Source organism: Lutra lutra, chromosome 3 (assembly GCF_902655055.1).
Source record: "Lutra lutra chromosome 3, mLutLut1.2, whole genome shotgun sequence".
In the NCBI taxonomy this organism is placed as follows: domain Eukaryota; kingdom Metazoa; phylum Chordata; class Mammalia; order Carnivora; family Mustelidae; genus Lutra; species Lutra lutra.
The window spans coordinates 186,401,306-186,421,776 of NC_062280.1; the positions used below are offsets into that span (position 1 = coordinate 186,401,306).

Here is a 20,471-nt window from a genome sequence, read left to right on the forward strand (position 1 = left end):
CCCTGCTCTCCGCAACTTTAGACATGTCCTGCTTCCTTGTGGCTGATGGTGGGTGCTGCAGTCCCCACAGTCACTGTCAATCCAGGTTGACTGCATGGAGGAAAGGGAGAGTATCTGTGTAATATTTACATGGAAAATTATGTCCAAATAAAGTTAGGAAAATAAGTGATTTGTATAAACACATTCTTTTAAAATGAAGTTTCGGTGATTATTTTAGCTAGGTATCATAATGGGGCTCCTGACAGTGATGAATCCAGCCATTTAGGGCTAGAAATAAAGGATTTCTAGAAGTTTGAAGGACTAGACATTTAGGACTGTGACAAAAGGGATCAGCAAAGGGGAAAGAGGATCTAGTAGACGTAAAGCTTCGTGAGATTATTTTTCTCAGAGGCAAATATAATATGTGAGTCCAGAAAAAAATTTCTTCCAGAATGACTCATAGGAACAGTATTCTGGTGTTCTTGGCATGGTAAAAATGACGGATCTGTGGCCTTTATCCTTAAATAAGTTTTTGCTCAATTGCCTTATAGCATTGAATGTTTAGCAATGACTAAACCAGTCCAGATCTTCTCTTATAAATGACTTGAACTTTCTGTCTGGCTGTCTGTAGTATTACTTCTTTTTCCTTAGAATTTGGCACTTTCCCCTGAATATGTCTCAAGAGTGACAGTTCTGAGATTATTTTTCCTGGCACAAAGTGTGTTCTTTGAAAGTATAGATTCAAGGGGTGTCTGGGTGGCTCAGTTGGTTAAGTATCTGCCTTTACTCAGCCAGGATCCTGGGGTCTTGGGATTGAACCCTGCCATAGGCTCCCTGCTCAACTGGAAGTCTGCTTCTCCCTCTGCCCCCCCCCCATGGGATCTCTCTCTCTCTCAAATGCATAAATAAAATCTTTAAAAAAGGTACAGATTCAAGTCCTCTTGTCTTAGAGAACTGTCTTATGTATTGACTGATACATGTGTTCTCTTTCTGTATTTCCATTTCCTGCACTGGGACCTCAGAACTGTGTGTATAATTGGATATTGCTTGCCTTTCTTTCGCCTTCATTTCTTTCTTGCTAATCCTTATTTTAATAAACATTTTAATTGAGTTAAAATATACCTATGAAAACTGCACAAATCATAAATGCACAGCTCTTTGAATTATCAGGAAAGTAACACACCCTTGTAGCCACAACCCATATTCTAATTTTTTAAAAAGTTTTATTTAATTTCATTTTGCTTTCTTTTCTCATTCCTATTCTAGGTTGTTGCTTTTTTAAAGATTTTATTTATTTATTTGTCAGAGAGAGAGAGAGAGAGAGAGCACACAAGTAAGGGGATCATCAGGCATAGGGAGAAGCAGGCTGCCTGCTGAGCAAGGAGGCCCATGCGGGACTCAATTCCAGGACCCTGGGATCATAACCTGAGCTGAAGGCAGATACTTAACTGATTGAGCCACGCAGGTGTCCCGGATGCCCCAGTTTTTCTAGGTTTTCAGCATGATTCTCCTTCCAGTTTGAACTTCATTGCTGTAATGGCTTCTTTCCTCCCACACACACACTTTTTTTTTTTTTAAGGTTTTATTTATTTTATTTGACAGAGAGAGGGAGAGAGTTCACAAGTAGGCAGAGAGGCAGACAGAGAGAGAGGGGGGAAGCAGGCTCCCTGCTGAGCAGAGAGCCCAATGCGGGGCTCGATCCCAGGACCCCGAGACCCTGACCTGAGCTGAAGGCAGAGGCTTTAACCCACTGAGTCACCCAGGCGCCCCACCCCACACACACTTTCTTTTCCTGAGTTCTGTCAGCTTTCAACTCCCATTGCTATCTCTCCATTTCCTTCCTAAACTCTTTATCTTCACTATGTTCTTTCGATATATTGCATATTTACAGGAAAGTGGTAGATACCAAGTATACACTATCTATAATCACACAATACGTGCAACATCTAAATTTTTTATGATCTGTGGTCCATCACCAGACCAAAATACATAACATTTCCAATATATAGGATCCTGTATACTCTTCACAGATAATACCCCTGCCCAGAGATGATTTCCATTCAGACCTCTATCACTGTACATTAGTGTTGTTTCTTCTTGAACTTCTCCATATAAATGGAATTATTCAGTAAATAGTCTTGCGTATTATTATTTTTATTGGTGGTAAAACATATGTAATGAAAATTGATCGTTCTAATTATTTTTAAGTGTATAGTTCAAGATCATTAGGTATCTTCACATTGGTGTTATAGTACATAGTCCTTTGTGTTTGCATTTTTAAAATCATTGTATGAATGAGTTTATCATAGTTTTTTTTTTCAACCCATCCTTGAGACACCTTCAGTTTGTGGCTATTATGAATAAAGCTGCTATGACTATTATTGTACGAGGCTTTTGTGGACGTATGTTTTCATTTCACTAATAACCAATAGCTGGGAGTGAAATTGTTAGGTCATTGAGCAGACACAGACTTAACTTTTTAACACATTAGCAAACAGTTTTCAAAGTTGTTGTACCATCTCATGCTCACCAGCTACTTATGAGAGTGACAGGTGTTCCAAAAGCTTGCGACCCTTGGGATTGCGGATTGTTTTACATTTTAATGTAACGTGTAGCAAAGTAGTGGTACCTCCTCCAGGGTTTAATTTGCATTTCTTTGATGATAAACCATGTTGCACACTGTTTCATGTGTTCAGTGGCCACTCCATTCTGTCCTTTTCAATTACATAGCTTTGAATGAGCTGAAGTTTTCCTACAATCGTTTTTGTGGGAAGTTTGTATTGTGACTGTTCCATACCGGTCATCATGTTTCTTACGACCCAAGGATTTGTATGAATTGGTCTAGGTTTTACTTCTCCCGTGCAAAGGGAGAGAGGTAACCATAAAGCCAATCATTGTGTGAAGTTTCTCTTCCCTCCTTCTGCCATGGTGGTAAATTGCATCCTGGAAACGGGATAGTTAATAAGTAAGTGAGTCATGTTTCAGGTCCATATCTTTTTTGGCCTCTTGGAATCAAAGTGTGTCCTAAGTAGCTTCTGTTGCCAACAAATGTATCTCATTCTTCTTGCTGCAAACAAGATATTTGGGCTCTGCACTATAAGAAATGCCACTGAGTTGGAAGAAGTATCTTGCCACGTTTTTTTAGGTGTGCATTCTAAGGCAGGCATCTCCTGTCTGATTTCTCTGCTGTGTGGTATCCCTCCCACTGACTGAGTTGGAGACTCACCATGCTCCTACATTTTGCTAAGGTTTTAATTAGCTTTTCTGTTTCTTATTTGTTGTGGTGATGGTGGTGGCCTTGGGCGATTCCCAAGAAGGAAAGGAGATACTGTCCGGACACTACCATCTTCAAAGTAGAAGTTTTGATAAATATCAATTACCAAGTTAAAGCAGTTTGCTTCCATGTTTTGCTGAAATTATTTTTTCCTTGAAACATGAACAACAGCTATATTTTATTTAGGGATTGATTATATTAGAATGATTTTTCATCCACCTGTTAACTTGATGTATTTCATTGAAAGACGTTCTGATGTTGATCTATCCTTGTATCCCTGGATCCCATCTTCTTGGTTACCTTTCATTTTTAGCTGCACGTATTTGGTTTGGAAATATTCCACTTAAGACTGCTTCATCCAGGGGCACCTGGGTGGCTCAGTGGGCTAAGCCTCTGCCTTTAGCTCAGGTCATGATCTCAGAGTCCTGGGATCAAACCCCACATTGAGCCCCACATTGGGCTCTCTGCTCAGCAGGGAGCCTGCTTCCCCCCCCCCCGCCCCTCTCTGCCTGCCTCTCTGTCTACTTGTGCTCTCTCTCTCTCTGTCAAATAAATAAATAAAATCTTTAAAAAAAAGTGCTTTATCCATCCTCATAATTTACTTGATGATTTTTTTTTCTTTCCAATTTTAGCACCAAGCCTCTTAAAATGAGTCAGAGAGATTTTCGTCTTTTAAAAAATACTCTGAAATACTTTGTGTAAAGCGGGGATTACAGTCTGTGGGGGCCAGTGGCTTTTTTTAGGAAGAGACCTATAATTACTAATTTACTATCTTCAATAGCTTACTCAGTCATTCTATTTTTCTTTTCATCTCTGCGTTCAAATTTGGTGGCATAAAGACATTCAGTGTCTTATCTTAAAAATCAAAACATCTCCACCATATTTGTAGTTATGTGCTTTTATTTATTTATTTTTAAGATTTTATTTATTTATTTGACAGACAGAGATCACAAGTAGGCAGAAAGGCAGGCAGAGAGAGAGAGGGAGAAGGAGGCTTCCTGCTGAGCAGAGCCCGACATGGGGCTTGATCCCAGCACCCTGGGATCATGACATGAACTGAAGGCTGAAGGCAGAGGCTTTAACCCACTGAGCCACCCAGGCGCCCCACGTGCTTTTATTTTTAAATTAAGTTTAATTTATTTAAAGAGAGAGTGAGCAGGGATGGGGGAGGGGCAGAAAGAGGAGAGAGAATTTCAAGGAGACTTGGTGCTCAGCACGAAGCCCACCCCGGGCTTGATCTCAGGACCCTGAGATCATGACCTGAGCCAAAATCAAAAGTCAGCCGCTCAACCGACTGAGCCCCCACAGGCACTCCAGTGTGTGCTCCTTTTAAATTCTAGTGTGTCTTTTCTTGTTTTTCTTTTGTGGGTTGTTTTGTTTGTTTGTTTGTTTTTTGTTTTTTTTTGTTTTTGTAAGCTTGCTCCATTTTTGTCTGTTTTGTAACTTTTGTCAGTAATGACTTTTTTGGTCTAGATCCCTCATATTTCTTTGCTACTCCCAATATAGTAATTTCTGCTCATTTTTTTTCATTATTTCTTTCCTTCTGTTTATTTATTTGTCTTATAGTATTTTAGCATCCTGAGCTGAATGCATCATTCATTTCACTTGTTTTAGTAGCATTCCACAAATTATGACAATGTAGCGTTTTCATTATCATCTTGCTTTGGGTAATTTGTAACTTTCCCAAGACTAATTTAGAGATAGTTTTTTTGTTGTTGTTATTCCTAAACACATGACTTGGAAAAAGTCTGTTTATTGTGGACTTTCATTTAACTGCACTAAGTCAGGGACATGAAACATATGATAATGATTCTCAGGAATTTATACTTTCTTTGTGAACTAGGATTTGGTAGATTTTTAGAAGTATTCTATGAGTATTTGAAAAAAAAAAATGCCCTATTTGGTAGGCAGAGTATCCTCTCTCTCTCTCTCTCTCTCTTCATATAGAGCTGTCAGATTAAGAATTAGATAAAGCTCATTAAATTTTTGCTTGCATTTACTAAGATTTCCTAGGAGTTTCCACTCCCTACTAAGATTTTTATATGTGCTTTGTCTAAGAGTTTCTGATGGTGATATGTTTTGAAATGTCTTCTACTATTAATTCTCTCACTGTGTTCTAGAGGTTGTTCAATCTAGTAGGTTCTGAGTGTGTATGTGTGTGTGTATTTGGTATTTCCTGTTTTTTTTTTCTTCAAATTTCAGGGGCTAATCTTTTTTTTTTATTTCTAAGAGTTTTATTAATTGTTGTGATGTGTTAAATAATTCCCTTCACCCCAAAATTCAAGTCTGAATTTTGAGAGCCTCAAAATGTGACTTTAGTTGGAAATAGGGCCTTTGCAGATGTAATTGGTTAAGAAGAGGAGAGAACACATAGAAGAATGCCACATAAAGATGGAAGCAGAGATTAGAGCGGTGTACTACAGGCTAAAGGAATGCCAAGGTTTTTTAGGGGCCACCAGAAAGGAGGGAAAAGCAAGGAAGGTTTCCTTTCTAGAGCCTTCAGAGAGAGTATGGCCCTGTCAACTCCTTGACTTTGGACTTCTGATTTCCAGAACTATAAGAAAATAAATTTCTGTTGCTTTTAAACAATACACTTTGTTGCAATTTATTATGGCAGCCCTAAGAAATCGATACAATTATTTACAACTACTCATTCTCATTTTGTTTATGCCTATTTTGTTCTGTACTTCCTTTCTTGTGTTTATGGATGTATTATATTGGATGTATTGTATGGGTGTTCTTGTATTTATGTCTATAAAGCATCCTTAGTCTATAAAGTTGATTTCCTCTTATGTGAGCTTAGGTTCTGTTGTTGATTTGTTGCCTGTCTTTCTTAGCATTACAGTTCTTTTTTTTTTTTTAAGATTTTATTTATTTATTTGAGAAAGAGTGTATGAGCAGGTGGGGAGGGGCAGAGGGAGAGAGAGAAGCAGACTCCCCACTGAGTAGGGAGCCCGAAGTGGGGCTTGCTCCCAGGACCCTGAGATTGTGACCTGAGCCTAAGGCAGCCACTTAAGCGACTGAGCCCCCCAACTGCTCCTGTAACATCACAGTTCTTGATATGTTTTGAACTTTTATTTTGCAGTTCCATTTTGAGAGGAGAGGGAAGTTTTTGTTTATCTGCTTTCCTGTTTTTCCATTTTTCTTTTTTTCTGTGCTCACCCTCTCTTCTCTTCGCATCGTTGGTTCCAGTCTGATGTTGCGGAGCCCATCAGGAGCAGCTAGATTCCTCTCCTGGGTTTCTACAATTCCATGTAAGCAAGCAGTCATAACAGAGCTGCTGGTGGTGGTGTCAGCGCCAGGGAGAATGGGGAGGCTGTGTCTTTGGTCCCTTCCTAGATCTAAAACATGGGCTAGTATTACCATGGCTTCTGCTTACCTGTGACTTTGTGGGTTTTCCCCCCACTACTTTTACTCCAGGGAAATGTTTATCATGGCTTAGGCTCTAGCTAAGACCTTTTGTTTGCTTGTTTTCTCATTTTAGTTTCCATACCCCTGCTCCGAATTTGAAATAGAGGCTCAACGAGGGGACCTTTTGTGTCTTCTTGCCAGGTGGCCTTTCCAGAGCTTAGAGAGCTATCAAAAATATTTTAGGGGGGCCTGTGTGGCTCAGATGGTTAAGCGTCTGCCTTCAGTTTAAGTCATGATCTCAGGGTCCTGGGATCAAGCCCTGCACCAGGCTCCCTGCTCAGTGCAGAGCCTGCTTTTCCCTCTCCCTCTGCTATTCCCTCCACTTGTGCTCTCTGGCTCTATCTCTCTGTCAAATAAATAAATAAAATCTTTAAAAATATATATTTTAGGCTACACTATTTCATATTGCAATTGAGTAGAAATTAACCGAAAATGTAACCTGGTTACTTACCTGGTCCTACTCCCGTCTGTCCCATCTATTATCCTCCACCATACATGCCAGATTTGTTTGCTTCTTTCCATCTCTATTTCCGCTGTTCCTACCATACTTCCGGCCCCGATCACCTTACATCCGGAATGCTGCCTCAATCCCATCACGTCAGCCCTTTGAGATTTCATTGTTCAGTAGAATAAGAGCAGGCCTCCCTTAAAGTGGCCTAGACAGCACTCTAGATCTAGTTCCCATCCTCCTCCTGACATCATGTCATCCTGCAGTCCCCCAAGTTTATCGGATTTCAACGTGTTATTCCTAAAACACACTAGGAATGTTTCCAATTCAGAGCCTTTGTATTTCCTAGTTCCTCTGTCAGGCTACTAAACTGGCTGGCTGCTTTTCCTAAATCTGGCCTCATTCGTTGTCCTCCCCTGACCCCCACCCATCAGCAGTCCTATTGGCTCTGCCTTCAGCATATTTTCCAAATCCTGCCACTTCTTTCCATCTTCACCATTACCATCTTGGGCATAAAACCTTTTAACTGGTTAAGGCTTATGGACTATTAGGGTGCCCCAACAAACTCCCCAGTGCCTCTGAAGTTACGTGCAGTCATGTCACTAATTATCGCCAATGGAAATGTAAATGACATCTGTCATCTGTCACTTTTGGATTCAAGCTCTATTTTTCTTTCCATGCCTGGGCAACCACAGGACATTGGCTATGTTTTTACATTATTCACTACTTGTAGGGGGCTGTGCAGGAGTTGCCTTGTAGGGAGGGTCACGGTAACCGTGTTGGAATTTGTGTGCCTTGATTGTGTCCCTGAAATTTTGGTAAGTTGTATTTTCATTTTTACACAGTTCTAGTATTTCCTCATTTCCCTCAAGACTTCCCTTTTGGCCCATGGGTTACTTAAAAGTGTGTTGTTTCCAAGTATTTGGATGTTTTTCCTCTTACCTTTCTGTTACTGATTTCCAGGTTCATTGTAACATGGTCAGAGAACATACTTTATATAATTTAAATTCTTTTATAATTGCAAATATTTTAAATTGGTTAAGGTTTGTTCTATGATGTAGAATATGGTTTATCTTGGTGAATGTTCCATGTGCACCTAAAGAGAATGTGTATTGGGTAGAGTGTTCTATAAATCAATTAGATTCAGTTGGCTGATGTACAATTCTTCTATTGATTTTCCTTGCTGATTTTCTGTCTACTCATTCTAGTTATTACTGAAAGAGGAATGTTGATGTCTCCAACTACAACTGGAATTTGTTTCTTTCACCTTTCAGATCTGCTAGTATTTTGCTTCAGTTATTTTGAAGCTCTGTTGTTAAGTGCCTATCATTTAGGATAGTTAATCTTCTCATTGAATCAATCCTGATCCTTTTTTTTTTTTTTTAAGATTTTATTTATTTTTTATTTGACAGAGAGGGAGAGATCATAAGCAGGCAGAGAGGCAGCCAAAGACAGAAAGGGAAGCAGGCTTCCCGCTGAGCAGAGAGCCTGACGTCAGGCTCTATCCCAGGACCCTGAGATCATGACCCAAGCTGAAGGCAGAGTCTTTAACCCTCTGAGCCACCCAGGTGCCCTGATCCTGTTCCTTTTATTATTATGTAATGTCCCTCTTTATCTCTGATAATTTTGTTTTGCTTTGAATTCTATTTTGTTTGATATTAGTCATTCTAGCATTCTTTCTTTTTTAATGTGTGTTTGTTTCCACAGCTGTGCAGAGATCTAGTACATTTTTAAAAAATTGTGGTAACAAATGGATAGCAAAATTAGCCCATTAACCACTTTTATGCATACCTTTAGTACAAGTATATTCACATTGCTGTGCAATAGAACTTTATCATAATGTACAATTGAAACAATAGCTCCCAATTTCTTCTTCCCTCAATCCCCTGGGGATCACCATTCTACTTTGGTTCTATAGGTTTGACTACTTTAGATACCAGTGTTCTTTAGATTTAGTGTCTACATGATAAATATTTTTCCATCTCTTTACTTTTTTTTTTTTTTAGTTTGTTTGTTTGTTTAAGGAGAGAGAGAGAGAGTGCATACACATGAGCAGAGGTGGGAGGGGCAGGGGTAGAGAGTGTGGGACTTGATCTCATGACCCCGTGGTCATGACCTGACCTGAAATCAAGAGTCAGGCACTTAACCCACTGAGCCACCCAGCTCCATCCCTCCATCCCTCTACTTTTTTTTTTTTTAAGATTTTATTTATTTATTTGACAGACAGAGATCACAACTAGGCAAGATGCAAGCAGAGAGGGGGGTAGGAAGCAGGCTCCCCACTGAGCAGAGAGCCCGATGTGGGGCTTGATCCTAGGACCCTGGGATCATGACCTGAGCCTAAGGCAGAGGTTTTAACCCACTAAGCCACCCAGGCATCCCTCCATCCCTCTACTTAAAAAAAAAAAAAAGAAGTTTACTGAGTTATAATTGATATGATTTACCCATTTAAAGTGTACAATTAAATATTTTTAAGTATATTCATATATATGTGCAACCATCACCACTACCTAATGTAAGAATAGTTTCATTATCCTCAAAAGAAACGCCATACACATTAGGAGTCACTCCCTATTCTTCCTTACTCCCAGCCCCGAATACTACTAACCTTCTTGCCTGTATAGATTTACCTATCTTGGTCATTTCACATAAATGGAGGCATACAATTTTGTGATCAGTTTCTTTCACTTAACATAATCTTCTTCAAAGTTCATTCATGTTGTGGCATGTATCAGTACTTTATTCCTTTTTTTAAAGATTTTATTTATTTGAGAGAGAATGAGAGAAAGCTCCCTGCCCTCCTGCCCCCCAGCACAAGTAGAGGAAGGAGCAGAAGGAGAGGGAGAAGCAGACTCTCCATTGAGCAGGGAGCCCAATGAGGGCCTCAATCCCTGGACCCCAGGATCATGACCTGAGCCAAAGGCAGACAGACGCTTAACTGATTGAGCCACCTAGGTGTCCCATTTTGTTCCTTTTTTATAGTCAAATAATTTTTATTGTATGGATCTAACACAGTTTATACACTTACACTCTTATTGACAGACACCTGAATTGTTTCTCCTTTGACTATTAAGAACATATAATAATTAGGAACGTCTGTGTAACAGGATTTTGTGTGAAAATGCTCTCAATTCTCTTAACTGGAGAGGAATTGCTGGGTCATATAGTAACTCTATATTTAAACACTTTGATGTTTGCTTTCTAAAATGGCTGTGCCATTTTACAGTCTCAATAGTATTATGTGAGAGTTCCCATTTCTCCATATCCTCATCAACTCTTGCTATTGGTCATCCTGATTATAGCCATGCAAGTGGGTATGAGGTGGCATCTCACTGAGTTTTTGAGTTGCATATCTCTAATGGCTAATGATAATGGAGTATCTTTCTATGTACTTACTGGTCATTTATATAAATTCTTTGGGAAAATGCCTATTCATATTCTTTGCTAATTTTTAAAATTGGGTTGTCTTTTTATTTGTGAGTTATATACACACACACACACACATACACACATACACACCATCTGGATACAGGTCCCATATCAAATATATGATTCGCGTTTTTTTCTCATTCTATGTATTGTCTTTTCATTTTTTTGATGGTGTCCTTTGGAGTATAAAAAATTTTAAATTTTTATGAAATCCAGTTTAATTTTTTTTCTGTACGTGTACTTTTGGTGTTGTATCTAAGAAGGCTTTACTGAACCCAACAATAAGAAGATTTACTACTCTTTTCTTCTATGAGTTTCATAGTTTTAGATTTTATAGTTAGGTCTATGATCCAACTCGAGTTAAGTTTATGTGTGGTCTAAGGAAAGGGTCCAACTTCATTCTTTTGCACGTGATTATCCAGTTGTCCCAGCATCATTTGTTGAAGTGACTACCTTTGTCCCATTGAATTGTCTTGGCATGCTCATTGAAATTAATTGACCATATGTAAAGTTCATCATACCATGTAGAGAGCTTATAATTGATTCATGTTAATTCTTTTATTATCCATGTTGACATTATCTGTCATTTAATTATTTTTTTATAACATTTACGTTTAATGCAGTTGTTTCTATGCTTGGATTTAGATGTAAGGATATAATTTAGATATGAGATCTGGATATCTAGATATCTAAATCTATAATTTAGATATAAGATCTGGAAAATAATAGTAAAGTCCTATGATTTGTGTTTTTATAAGAACTTCACAAGAAATCTTTTTAAAGACATTGACTATTAGAATTTCACTTAATTTAGAAAGTTTGTTTTGAAGAGTTTACCCATTGCATATAAAACATATTATATTATCATTAGTTTCATATAATCAAATCAGAAAACATAGAGCTTTCCCTAATTTAAAATTTTTATTGAGATATAACTGACATACATTGTATTAGTTGTAGGTGTACAATGATTTGATACATGTATGTATTATAAAATGATTATAAGTTTAGTTAACATCCATCACCACACAGTTACACTTTTTTTTCTTGCGATGAGGACTTTTAATATCCATTCTTTTTTTTTTTTTTAAAGATTTTATTTATTTATTTGACAGAGAGGGAGATCACAAGTAGGCAGAGAGGCAGGCAGAGAGAGAGGGGGAAGCAGGCTCCCCACTGAGCAGAGAGCCCAATGAGAGCCAGAGATCATGACCTGAGCCGAAGGCAGAGGCTTAACCCACTGAGCCACTCAGGCACCCTAAAAGGAGCTTTTTTTTTTTTTTTTTAAGATTTTATTTATTCACTTGACAGAGATCACAGGTAGGCAGAGAGGCAGGCAAAGAGAAGAAGGGAAGCAGGTTCCCTGCTGAGCAGAGAAGCCAGGATGGGCTCAATCCCAGGACCCTGAGATCATAACCCGAGCTGAAGGCAGAGGCTTTAACCCACTGAGCCACCCAGGCGCCCCTAATAGTCATTCTTTTAGGGGTGTCTAGGTGGCTCAGTTGGTTGGGTGTCTGCCTCTGGCTGGGGTCATGACCTCAGTGTCCTGGGATCAAGCCCCCACTTGGGCTCCCTGCTCAGCCAGAGCCTCCTTCTCTCTCTCCCCTGCTTGTTCACTCACTCTCTCAAATAAATACATAAAACCTTAAAAAAAAAAAAAAAATCCGTTCCTTTAGCAACTTTCAGTATACAATATAGTATTGTTAACTACAGTCTCCATGTTGTACATTACGTCCACAGGACTTGTAACTGGCCGTTTGTTTGAACCTTTTGACCACCTTCACCCATCCCCCCTTTCCCACTTTTGGCAACCACCAATTTGTTCTCTGTATCCATGAGTTTTTAAGATTCCACACAAAGTGAGATCCTACAGTATTTATCTTTCTCTGACTGACTTACTTCACTTAGCATTAATGCACACAAGGTCCATCCATGTTGTTGCAAATGGAAGGATTTCCTTTTTTTTTTTTTTTTTTTTTATGGCTAAGTAATAGTTCTCCGTGTGTGTGCACACTTGTGTGCATGTGTGCCATATTTTCTTTCTCCATTCATCCATTAATGGACACTTAGGTTGTTTCCATGTCTTGTAAGTCATGGTGCAATGAACATGGGTGTGGACAGAGAGCAATTTTAAAAATCAAGTATTCATTCCAACTGTCCAAAGATACATCTGCTTATCATAAATATTACATGAACGTTTTATTCAACACTAATCTTTATACTTATTGGTAAACTAGTAAGTTTGCATTTGACCATAAACACAGAAAAGCTGGGGCGCCTGGGTGGCTCAGTGGGTTAAAGCCTCTGCCTTCGGCTCAGGTCATGATCTCAGGGTCCTGGGATCGAGCCCCACATCGGGCTCTCTGCTCAGCAAGGAGCCTGCTTCCTCCTCCCTCTCTCTCTCTGCCTGCCTCTCTGCCTACTTGTGATCTCTCTGTCAAATAAATAAATAAAACCTTTAAAAAAAAAAAACACAGAAAAGCATTACTGTTTAACCCCAGCTAAAACGTCACTGGGGTATGGCATGCACTTTGGATTGTGTTGGGGACGCCAGAGGAAATGGTCTTGAACAAACTTAACGGTAGAGTAACTTGAATCTCATCTTGTTCAAGTTCTCATCTCTCTTGCTGAATTTCCTCTGATGAACGCAAGATGCAAGATCTGTTCCAAAGGGTACCACTCCCCCCGCCCCCCGCCCCGCCCCGCCCGGGCTGACGTGGGCTACACTCCCCAGAGCGCCTTGCTCTCTTAGCTGCTGTGGCTCCCCGGTTTCTTCTTCACAGAATCTTCCAGAATTGCTCTCTTTCCTGGGCACGCTGGCCCGCGATGGGGGGTGGGGTGGGGTGGGGGCGATCAGACTTCCAAGCCATTCTCCGGGGCCTTAGGTCACTAAGGTACTTCTCGGCTGTCACTGAAATGCTTCGAGCTCCGTGGGCAACTGCTACTCCACCGAACTCCGGCCTCCGGCCGTTCTTGCGCACTTTTCCCTGGAGTCTCTGCTCCTTCCGAGACGCTCGACTGGAGGTAGCAGGCTCTGTACAGCTGCTCACCCGTCCATTCCGAGGCCCGCACTCCAGGCGCGCGGGCTTCCTGGGAGAAGGAAGCTTGGCCCTTTCATCGCGGACGCTGCGGCTTCACCCTCCTCCGTGAACAGCGCACCGGAAAAACCTACTCCCAGCTAACCTACCGCTCCGGGAGCGACCCGAAAAGGCACCCGCCGCCTGCGCATGCGGACTCGGCAGCCGCCACACAGGCGCCCGGGCCTCCTCCCTCCGACCGGCCGCGGCCGTTTGGAGCTCCCTGACAGCTCCACGACCAGCGGACGCAGGCCTCGTCTCGTGCCTCCACGTTGTCCTATCAGAGATGGGGCGGGGCAGCGGTCCCCGCAGCCTATCAGCGCGAACCACGACCCCGGCGAACCCAGTAGGAGAGCGGCCGGGAAGAAGGCGATTGGGCGGTGCCGGCGCGCGGGGCGTAGCGTCGCCCGGGCCCCGCCCACCGCTTGCCTTCCTCTGCTGGGCGCCAGCTGCTGCTTAGGCCTGAGCGAGAGCCGACGGCGGGCGGGCGCAGCTGCAGCCTGAGCGCCGGCGGGGCTGGTGGGCCCCGCACCCTCTCTCCTCCTCACTGCCCGCGCCCTCGGACATGGTGGCCCCCGGCTCTGTGACCAGCCGGCTGGGCTCGGTGTTCCCCTTCCTGCTGGTCCTGGTGGACCTGCAGTACGAAGGTGAGTCCTGCCCTGCCCTGGCTGGGGGAGCGGGCGCCCGGCCCAGGCCCCCTGGCGCTTCCCCGCCTGCATCCGGGCGCGAGTCTCGGGGCGGCCCGGGCGGCCGGGCGGGAGCCGGGGAGTCCGCGCGGCCCGACTGGGCCTCAGCCCGCCCCTGGGCGGGGGCCGGCGCCCGGTTCCGGGTTCGTTTGGGGAAGAGGTGGTGGGACCGGCGGGCCGCCCGGCTGGGACGGGCGGGTTCGAAGGGAGGAGCGGGGTCATAGAGGGTCGAGGGGGAGTGCGGGGGGCGCGGGGTACCCGGCAGCGACTCCTGGAGTGTCCTGGGACGTGGAGACCGGAGCAGCCGTCGGGTCCCAGCCTCGCTCGGGACCCGCGCTAGGCGCCTGGGGACACTGGGTCGGTGGTGTTGGGAGGCAGTGCAGGTGGGCGAAGGGGAGGCTTCTTTCGCTCCGGAGTTCCGGGGGAGGGGGGAGCGTGACGGGCTGCGCCTAGTGGAGGGTCAGCCGTGTTGACTGTTAAAAGTTGAGTAATCCTCGCGTTACTGGGTGTCGCGGATAGAAGTTGTTAGGTTGGTGCGTTAAGGAGCCGATGCTGGAATTCAAGCTCCCGGAGGGCAAGGCGCGAAGTTTGTGGTTTTACTACTCGCAGCGTGGTGTCCTTGAACTTAGGGCTGACTTTCCTCTTCCGAGTTCTCTGGAAAAAGGTCCCCTGAAAAAGTTCGGAACGCTTGAATTGCGCTGGAGTCCCGCAGATTGCATTGCTGGCTCCTCTAACAGAATAGCAAAAGCCGAGGGCTGTCCCATCTCAGATGTCCCCGGGAGCCGTAGGAATGAGAGCTGAAAGTGCCACCTGAACTAATGTTCCCAGCCTAGTGACTGCAAGAAATATTCGAGTGTGATGACAGATCACATGCACTGATCTACTTTCATTCCTATGAAAAGGGCTCGTTAGTCAAGGGGGTCACACATTTCAGTATGAGGTTTAATGTTAGATGTGGAGGGAGTGAGGAACCACAGTTGGGAATTGTTGATGGTAAAATCCCCTCGGAATTCTCAACTTAAAAAGTAATATGCTCCACATTTTAGGTCTATTCATGGCATTGTAAATATTGGTGTTCTCCTGATGACCCCATATTTTTTTTCTTTTTTTAAGATTTTATTTATTTACTTGACAGACAGAGATCACAAGTAGGCAGAGAGGCAGGCAGAGAGAGAGAGGGGAGGAAGCAGGCTCCCCACCGATCCCAGGACCTTGGGATCACGACCAGAGCGGAAGGCAAAGGCTTCCCCAGTTACTTGACTCTTAAGGTCATCTTGTGTGCAGGTGGGAGGCAGAAATGAACTGGTTGATAGTATGATATGGGCCCCAGCATTTGTAGCAGTGGCCGCTGAGGGGGAAAAAAAAATCGGCTTTTTTTTCTTTCCTTTTTTTTTTTTTTGGTTTGTTTGCCACTGGCAGTAATGAGGTGATTTCCTGGCATGTTTAATACAGTGGTTCTCAAACTTGAGTGTGTATCAGAATCTTAACTGGAGAGCTTTTTAAGACAGAGTGCGCTTTAAAACAGCGTTTCTAATTCAGTAGGTGTGGGTGGGACCTGAAATTTCGCATTTCTAAAAAGTGATCACTGGTGAGAATCACTGGTCTAATAAGTCATATAGAGGAGTAAAATTAGGTGTCTGCATGTACTAGATACTAAATTTGGTGATGCGGATATAAAGGTAAGAAAGAACCTTTGACCTGAATGGACAAACTGTTAACTTCTGTTTTCCAAAATAAGTTGTGTTTGGTTTCAGGAACCTCCCAGTCCTCTAGGGGGATATAGGTCTGAGGTTCAGAGGGAAGGGAAATGAAGGAGAAGGGTGTGAGAATAATGAGTATGAAACACAGAGTTGCATGTGACGGAGAGGGTCACCAGCAATTAGCTTAGTTGGCCTGGTTTTTTTCTGATTTAAAAATATTCGTCTTTGGTTGTCTCCCCTCCCAACCCGGCCAGGCTTTTCTGTTAATTGTGATCCAGACAAAGAGACTATGTAATAGTCTTATGAATTGAAAGATTACATCTTTTAGCACCCTCTTTCAAAAAGGCCTTTGGAAGAAGTCCAAAGCACTAGGTTAGGAATAGAATTTTTGGAGCAGAAAGACAACTTTAGTAGTATCTAGTATTCTCGTGTTACAGATAACGTAGCTATTTTAATTCTTTGTTAATGGTTTGTTCTGTTTGGTGCTATAAGTAGGAGCACAGCCTGGGAACCAGACCTCCTTTTATCTTTTTTTTTCTTCCTTAACATGCTTCCTGGACCCAGTTTTTCTTTATTTCACTGAACTGACCTGACTAAACCATTTGTTTGGCCACAGGTAAAGAATAGTTGGAAATCTTTAGGTATAAATGATTTTGATCATTTTTATGTTTATCTAACCTACTTAAAGTTTCTTTTTTCTTCTCTGGGATTTTTCTGGCATTATTTAAATTTGTAAAGAAAAAATAAAGTAGGAAAAATGAATGACTTTCTGTAATTTATACACACAGAGTGTTTTAGCAGATGGTTAGATAACTTTTGGGGTTCTTTTAATGTGTTAGGCTATAGTTAGTAGTATAAATGTTCCAGTTCACTTGACTAGCTAGCATTTGCTGAACAAGGCCTGAAATGCAGTAATTTTGATTCTGTGGGACAGGTTGTTGTTCTGTGAGGTGAACTAATTGTGGTTAAGATTAATTTCTTTTGTCATGGTTTTCCTTTGATTAATGTCCTGTGGTCTATCTTTGTTTATATAGAAATATGGGAACCCAGTCATCTGCTCTTTAGAACTAAGACATTTCTTTCTTTCTTTTTCCTTTCTTCCTTCTTTCCTTTCTTTCTTTCTAAAGATCTTATTTATTTATTTGAAAGCGAGAGAGAGGGAGAGCACGAGAAGGGGAGAGTCAGAGGAAGAGGCAGACTTCCTACTGAGCAAGGAGCCAGATGCAGCATTAGATCCCAGGACCGCAGGATCATGATCTGAGCGGAAGGCAGTTGCTTAACCAACTGAGCCACCCAGGCGCCCCGAACTAAGACATTTCAATTTTTTTTTTTTTTTTTTTTGACAGACAGAGATCACAAGTAGGCAGAGAGGCAGACAGAGAGAGAGGGGGAAGCAGGCTCCCCGCTGAGCAGAGAGCCTGATGCGGGGCTCGATCCAAGGACCCTGGGATCATGACCTGAGCCGAAGGCAGAGGCTTTAACCCACTGAGCCACCCAGATGCCCCCCGAACTAAGACATTTCAACTGCAGATTTATTTTTCTTTCAAGGTCTTTAGAAAGCTGGTTTTAAAAGATGGTTAATTTTTTTGTTTTGTACATCTGGTAAGTTTGTGTCATTTGGAGTTCTGGAATATGAGAATCAGTAGAGTCTTACTCTACAGTGCTTTCTGGTGAGGTGTAGTACAGAACTCATGGTTTTTCAAGGAGTTTACAGACCTCTTAGCGATGTAAGACATGCTTTGCGAGGCACGCGTGTCCTCTCCCCTCTTGCCTCAGTTTAGATTTATGGGTCCACCCTGTAGTCTCGCCACTGCAAACGCCCTTTAATTTCCTCGCCCCTGTATGCTTTTGTTTTACTCACGTGGCATAGTTCGACATCCGTGAAACCCAACTTGGCCAACTTGCTTGTTATACCTCAGAGTTGAACGTGGCTGGAGAAAAACGCAGATAACCTTGCTGACTGAGCACATCGTGAGCACATCATCTCAATTTCAAATGCACATTCAATACTGCCAGCATTTCTATAATTCCCTAGTATGTCTGTTCCTGAAAATCAGCATTTCAGACCTCTTCTTTCCTTAAATCTCCAATGTAACCCCCTTTCCTCTCTCTCTACCTCATTCTTTTAGACCTTGTCTTTATTCGAGAGAATGAAAGCCACCACTGGGCAGTTTCCTTTTCTTTCTTCCACTGAGGTCCCTAGTCTACCTATATTCATACCCAGTCTGCTAGTTTTCTTATATTAAAATAGATAAAGCATCTCTATTCCTGGCAAAATCCAGTACCTCTACTTATGTCCTGGATTCCATTTTCTCTCATCTCTTGAAAATATTGTTCCTATAGTTATCATTTCTCTCCTGTGTCATCACTTTGTTTCTCTCTGTGGGATCGTTGGCATCAGCATTCCAGCGTGCTGTAGGGTTTCCATCCTAAACTACTTTGATGTCATGTGTCCCTTCAGCTACTGAACTGTGTCTTTGCTTCTCTAGAGAGCAGGACTTTGAAGAGTTGATAGTCTCTATTTCCTCATCTCTGTTCTCTTTTCATCACGTACTGCACTGATAACTGCAAAGCCTTACTATCTGATTCCTACCTACTTACACCTCTTACCTTAGTCTTTCTCTCACCCACCACTTCCCACTGCACCAACTTCTTTATTATTATTATTGTTATTTTTTAGAGAGGGAGAGAGCAGGGGTGGTGTGGGTTGGGTGGGGAGGGGCAGAGAGAGGGAGAGAGAGAATTCTCAAGCAGGCTCCATGCCTAGAGTAGAACCTTTTGTGGGGCTCTTGACCCCAAGATCATGACCTGAGCCAAAATCGAGAGTCTGATGCTTAACCAGGTGAGCCATCCAGGTGCCCCCACACCAATTTCTTTTACTTCCAAATGCCAACCTCATTTCTGACTGATTCTTGCTGTCCCCAGAGTCTGGAAAGTTTCACCTGATGTCTTCAAATGAACAGTCATATTTCAGGGAGGCCTTTCCCGACACACTATGTAAAAACTCTCTCCTTCGTTAATAGTCTGTTTACCTTTTTGAATTTACTTCATACAACTTCACATTGTCTGAATTATCTCATTTACTTTTCTTTCCTGTCTGTTCTCTCTAGAATATAAGATTTGTGGAAAGAGCTCTTGTCTCTGTACCTGAAACACATTGACATGAAGTGGATGTGCATAAATATTTTTTAAATGAGTGAGTGAAGTTGACTGTTTAAGCTGTTTTTTTCCACATGGACTCTTCTAAATTTATTTTCTATGTTGAAACTCAAGGGATCCCGTCACAACATTTATGCGTTCACAGTTAATTGAAGCAAAGACAAGTAATGCCCACTGAAATTGAGCAAACCTGGTTATAATAGGTTTTATTTTCCTACTTCACCAGGGAAGATTTCAGTGCAGACATTTAGTTCAGATGTACCACGCAACTGCTCAGCCTTTTCTTCCTTGCAGTTTGGCTCAGCTGCTTTTTGGGTGACTAGAAAGAGATACTTAGGGTTTCCAGCTCAGTGTATTTTTCTTGAAATGGTTTTGTCATCGGTCCTTGGTAGACTATGGAATTACTAAGATAATGTACTTCTTGCTCTTTCTGTGGCTAATTTCCACTTTTTCTCTATTTTTGCCGTGAGACTTCTTTTACGCTCTACCCCATCTTGCTTGAATCTTGGATTCGGATCAGATCTTTTATGGACAGTATTTTGTCTTTTTTGTCTTATATGCCTTTGTAGGATGATCTTTGGGTTCTCCTCATCCATCACAATCTTCCTTTTTTTTTTTTTTTTTTTTAAGATTTTATTTTTAGTAATCTCTACACCCAACATGGGGCTCAAACGCCAACCCCAAGATCAAGAGTTGCACACTCTACCTACTGAGCCAGCCAAGAGCCCTTCCTGCCCTTCACATTCTAAGTGCTCCAATCTGACTAACGTCCCTGGGCTTGCTACCTGCTGTGTCACCTGGCCTTAGCTTGAGCCTTAGTATCTTTGACCACTGGTTCCTGCCTTTTTCATTCTTGTTCTTTGACTCTTGATTGTGACTCTCACCACATCATATTCTTAACCCCTCAACTTTACATTTCTTTTTTTTTTTTTTAAGATTTTATTTATATGCAGAGAGAGAGAGAGCGAGCGAGCGAGCACACAAACTGGGGGGGTGGCAGGTAGAGGGAGAATGCAGGACCCGATCCCAGGACGCTGGGATCATGACTTGACTGGAAGGCAGATGCTTAAACAACCGAGCCACGCAGGCATTCCTCAACTTTACATTTCTTTAAATTATTTGTTCTTGCTTGCCAAAATGTGGTGGATTCTCGTATACTAACTTCATAAAAAGACTTAGCTATTCCACTTTTTTCCTTACACTTCCTGTATATTTTGTTGATCTATGGTCATGCTCATCTAAGGAGAAACGTACTGTTCAATGCTGATTAGGTATGATGTTTGGTTGCTTTAGCTCTTAGAAAGTAGG

The 20,471-nt window shown here is 42.2% G+C and overlaps 1 protein-coding gene across 2 annotated transcripts in view; it reads left to right on the forward strand.

Annotated features, from left to right (window-relative positions):
• Positions 1-14,038: 14,038 nt before the first annotated feature.
• DNAJC3 (DnaJ heat shock protein family (Hsp40) member C3) overlaps positions 14,039-20,471 on the forward strand; it is a 63,044-nt gene continuing 56,611 nt past the window's right edge. The window contains exon 1 of one of the 2 annotated variants that reach the window (XM_047720257.1): positions 14,039-14,265. In XM_047720257.1, the coding sequence (XP_047576213.1) occupies positions 14,184-14,265 (82 nt within the window). In that variant the 5' untranslated portion in view covers positions 14,039-14,183. The remainder of the gene's footprint in view (positions 14,266-20,471) is intronic. The other variant, XM_047720258.1, reaches the window with a different exon arrangement.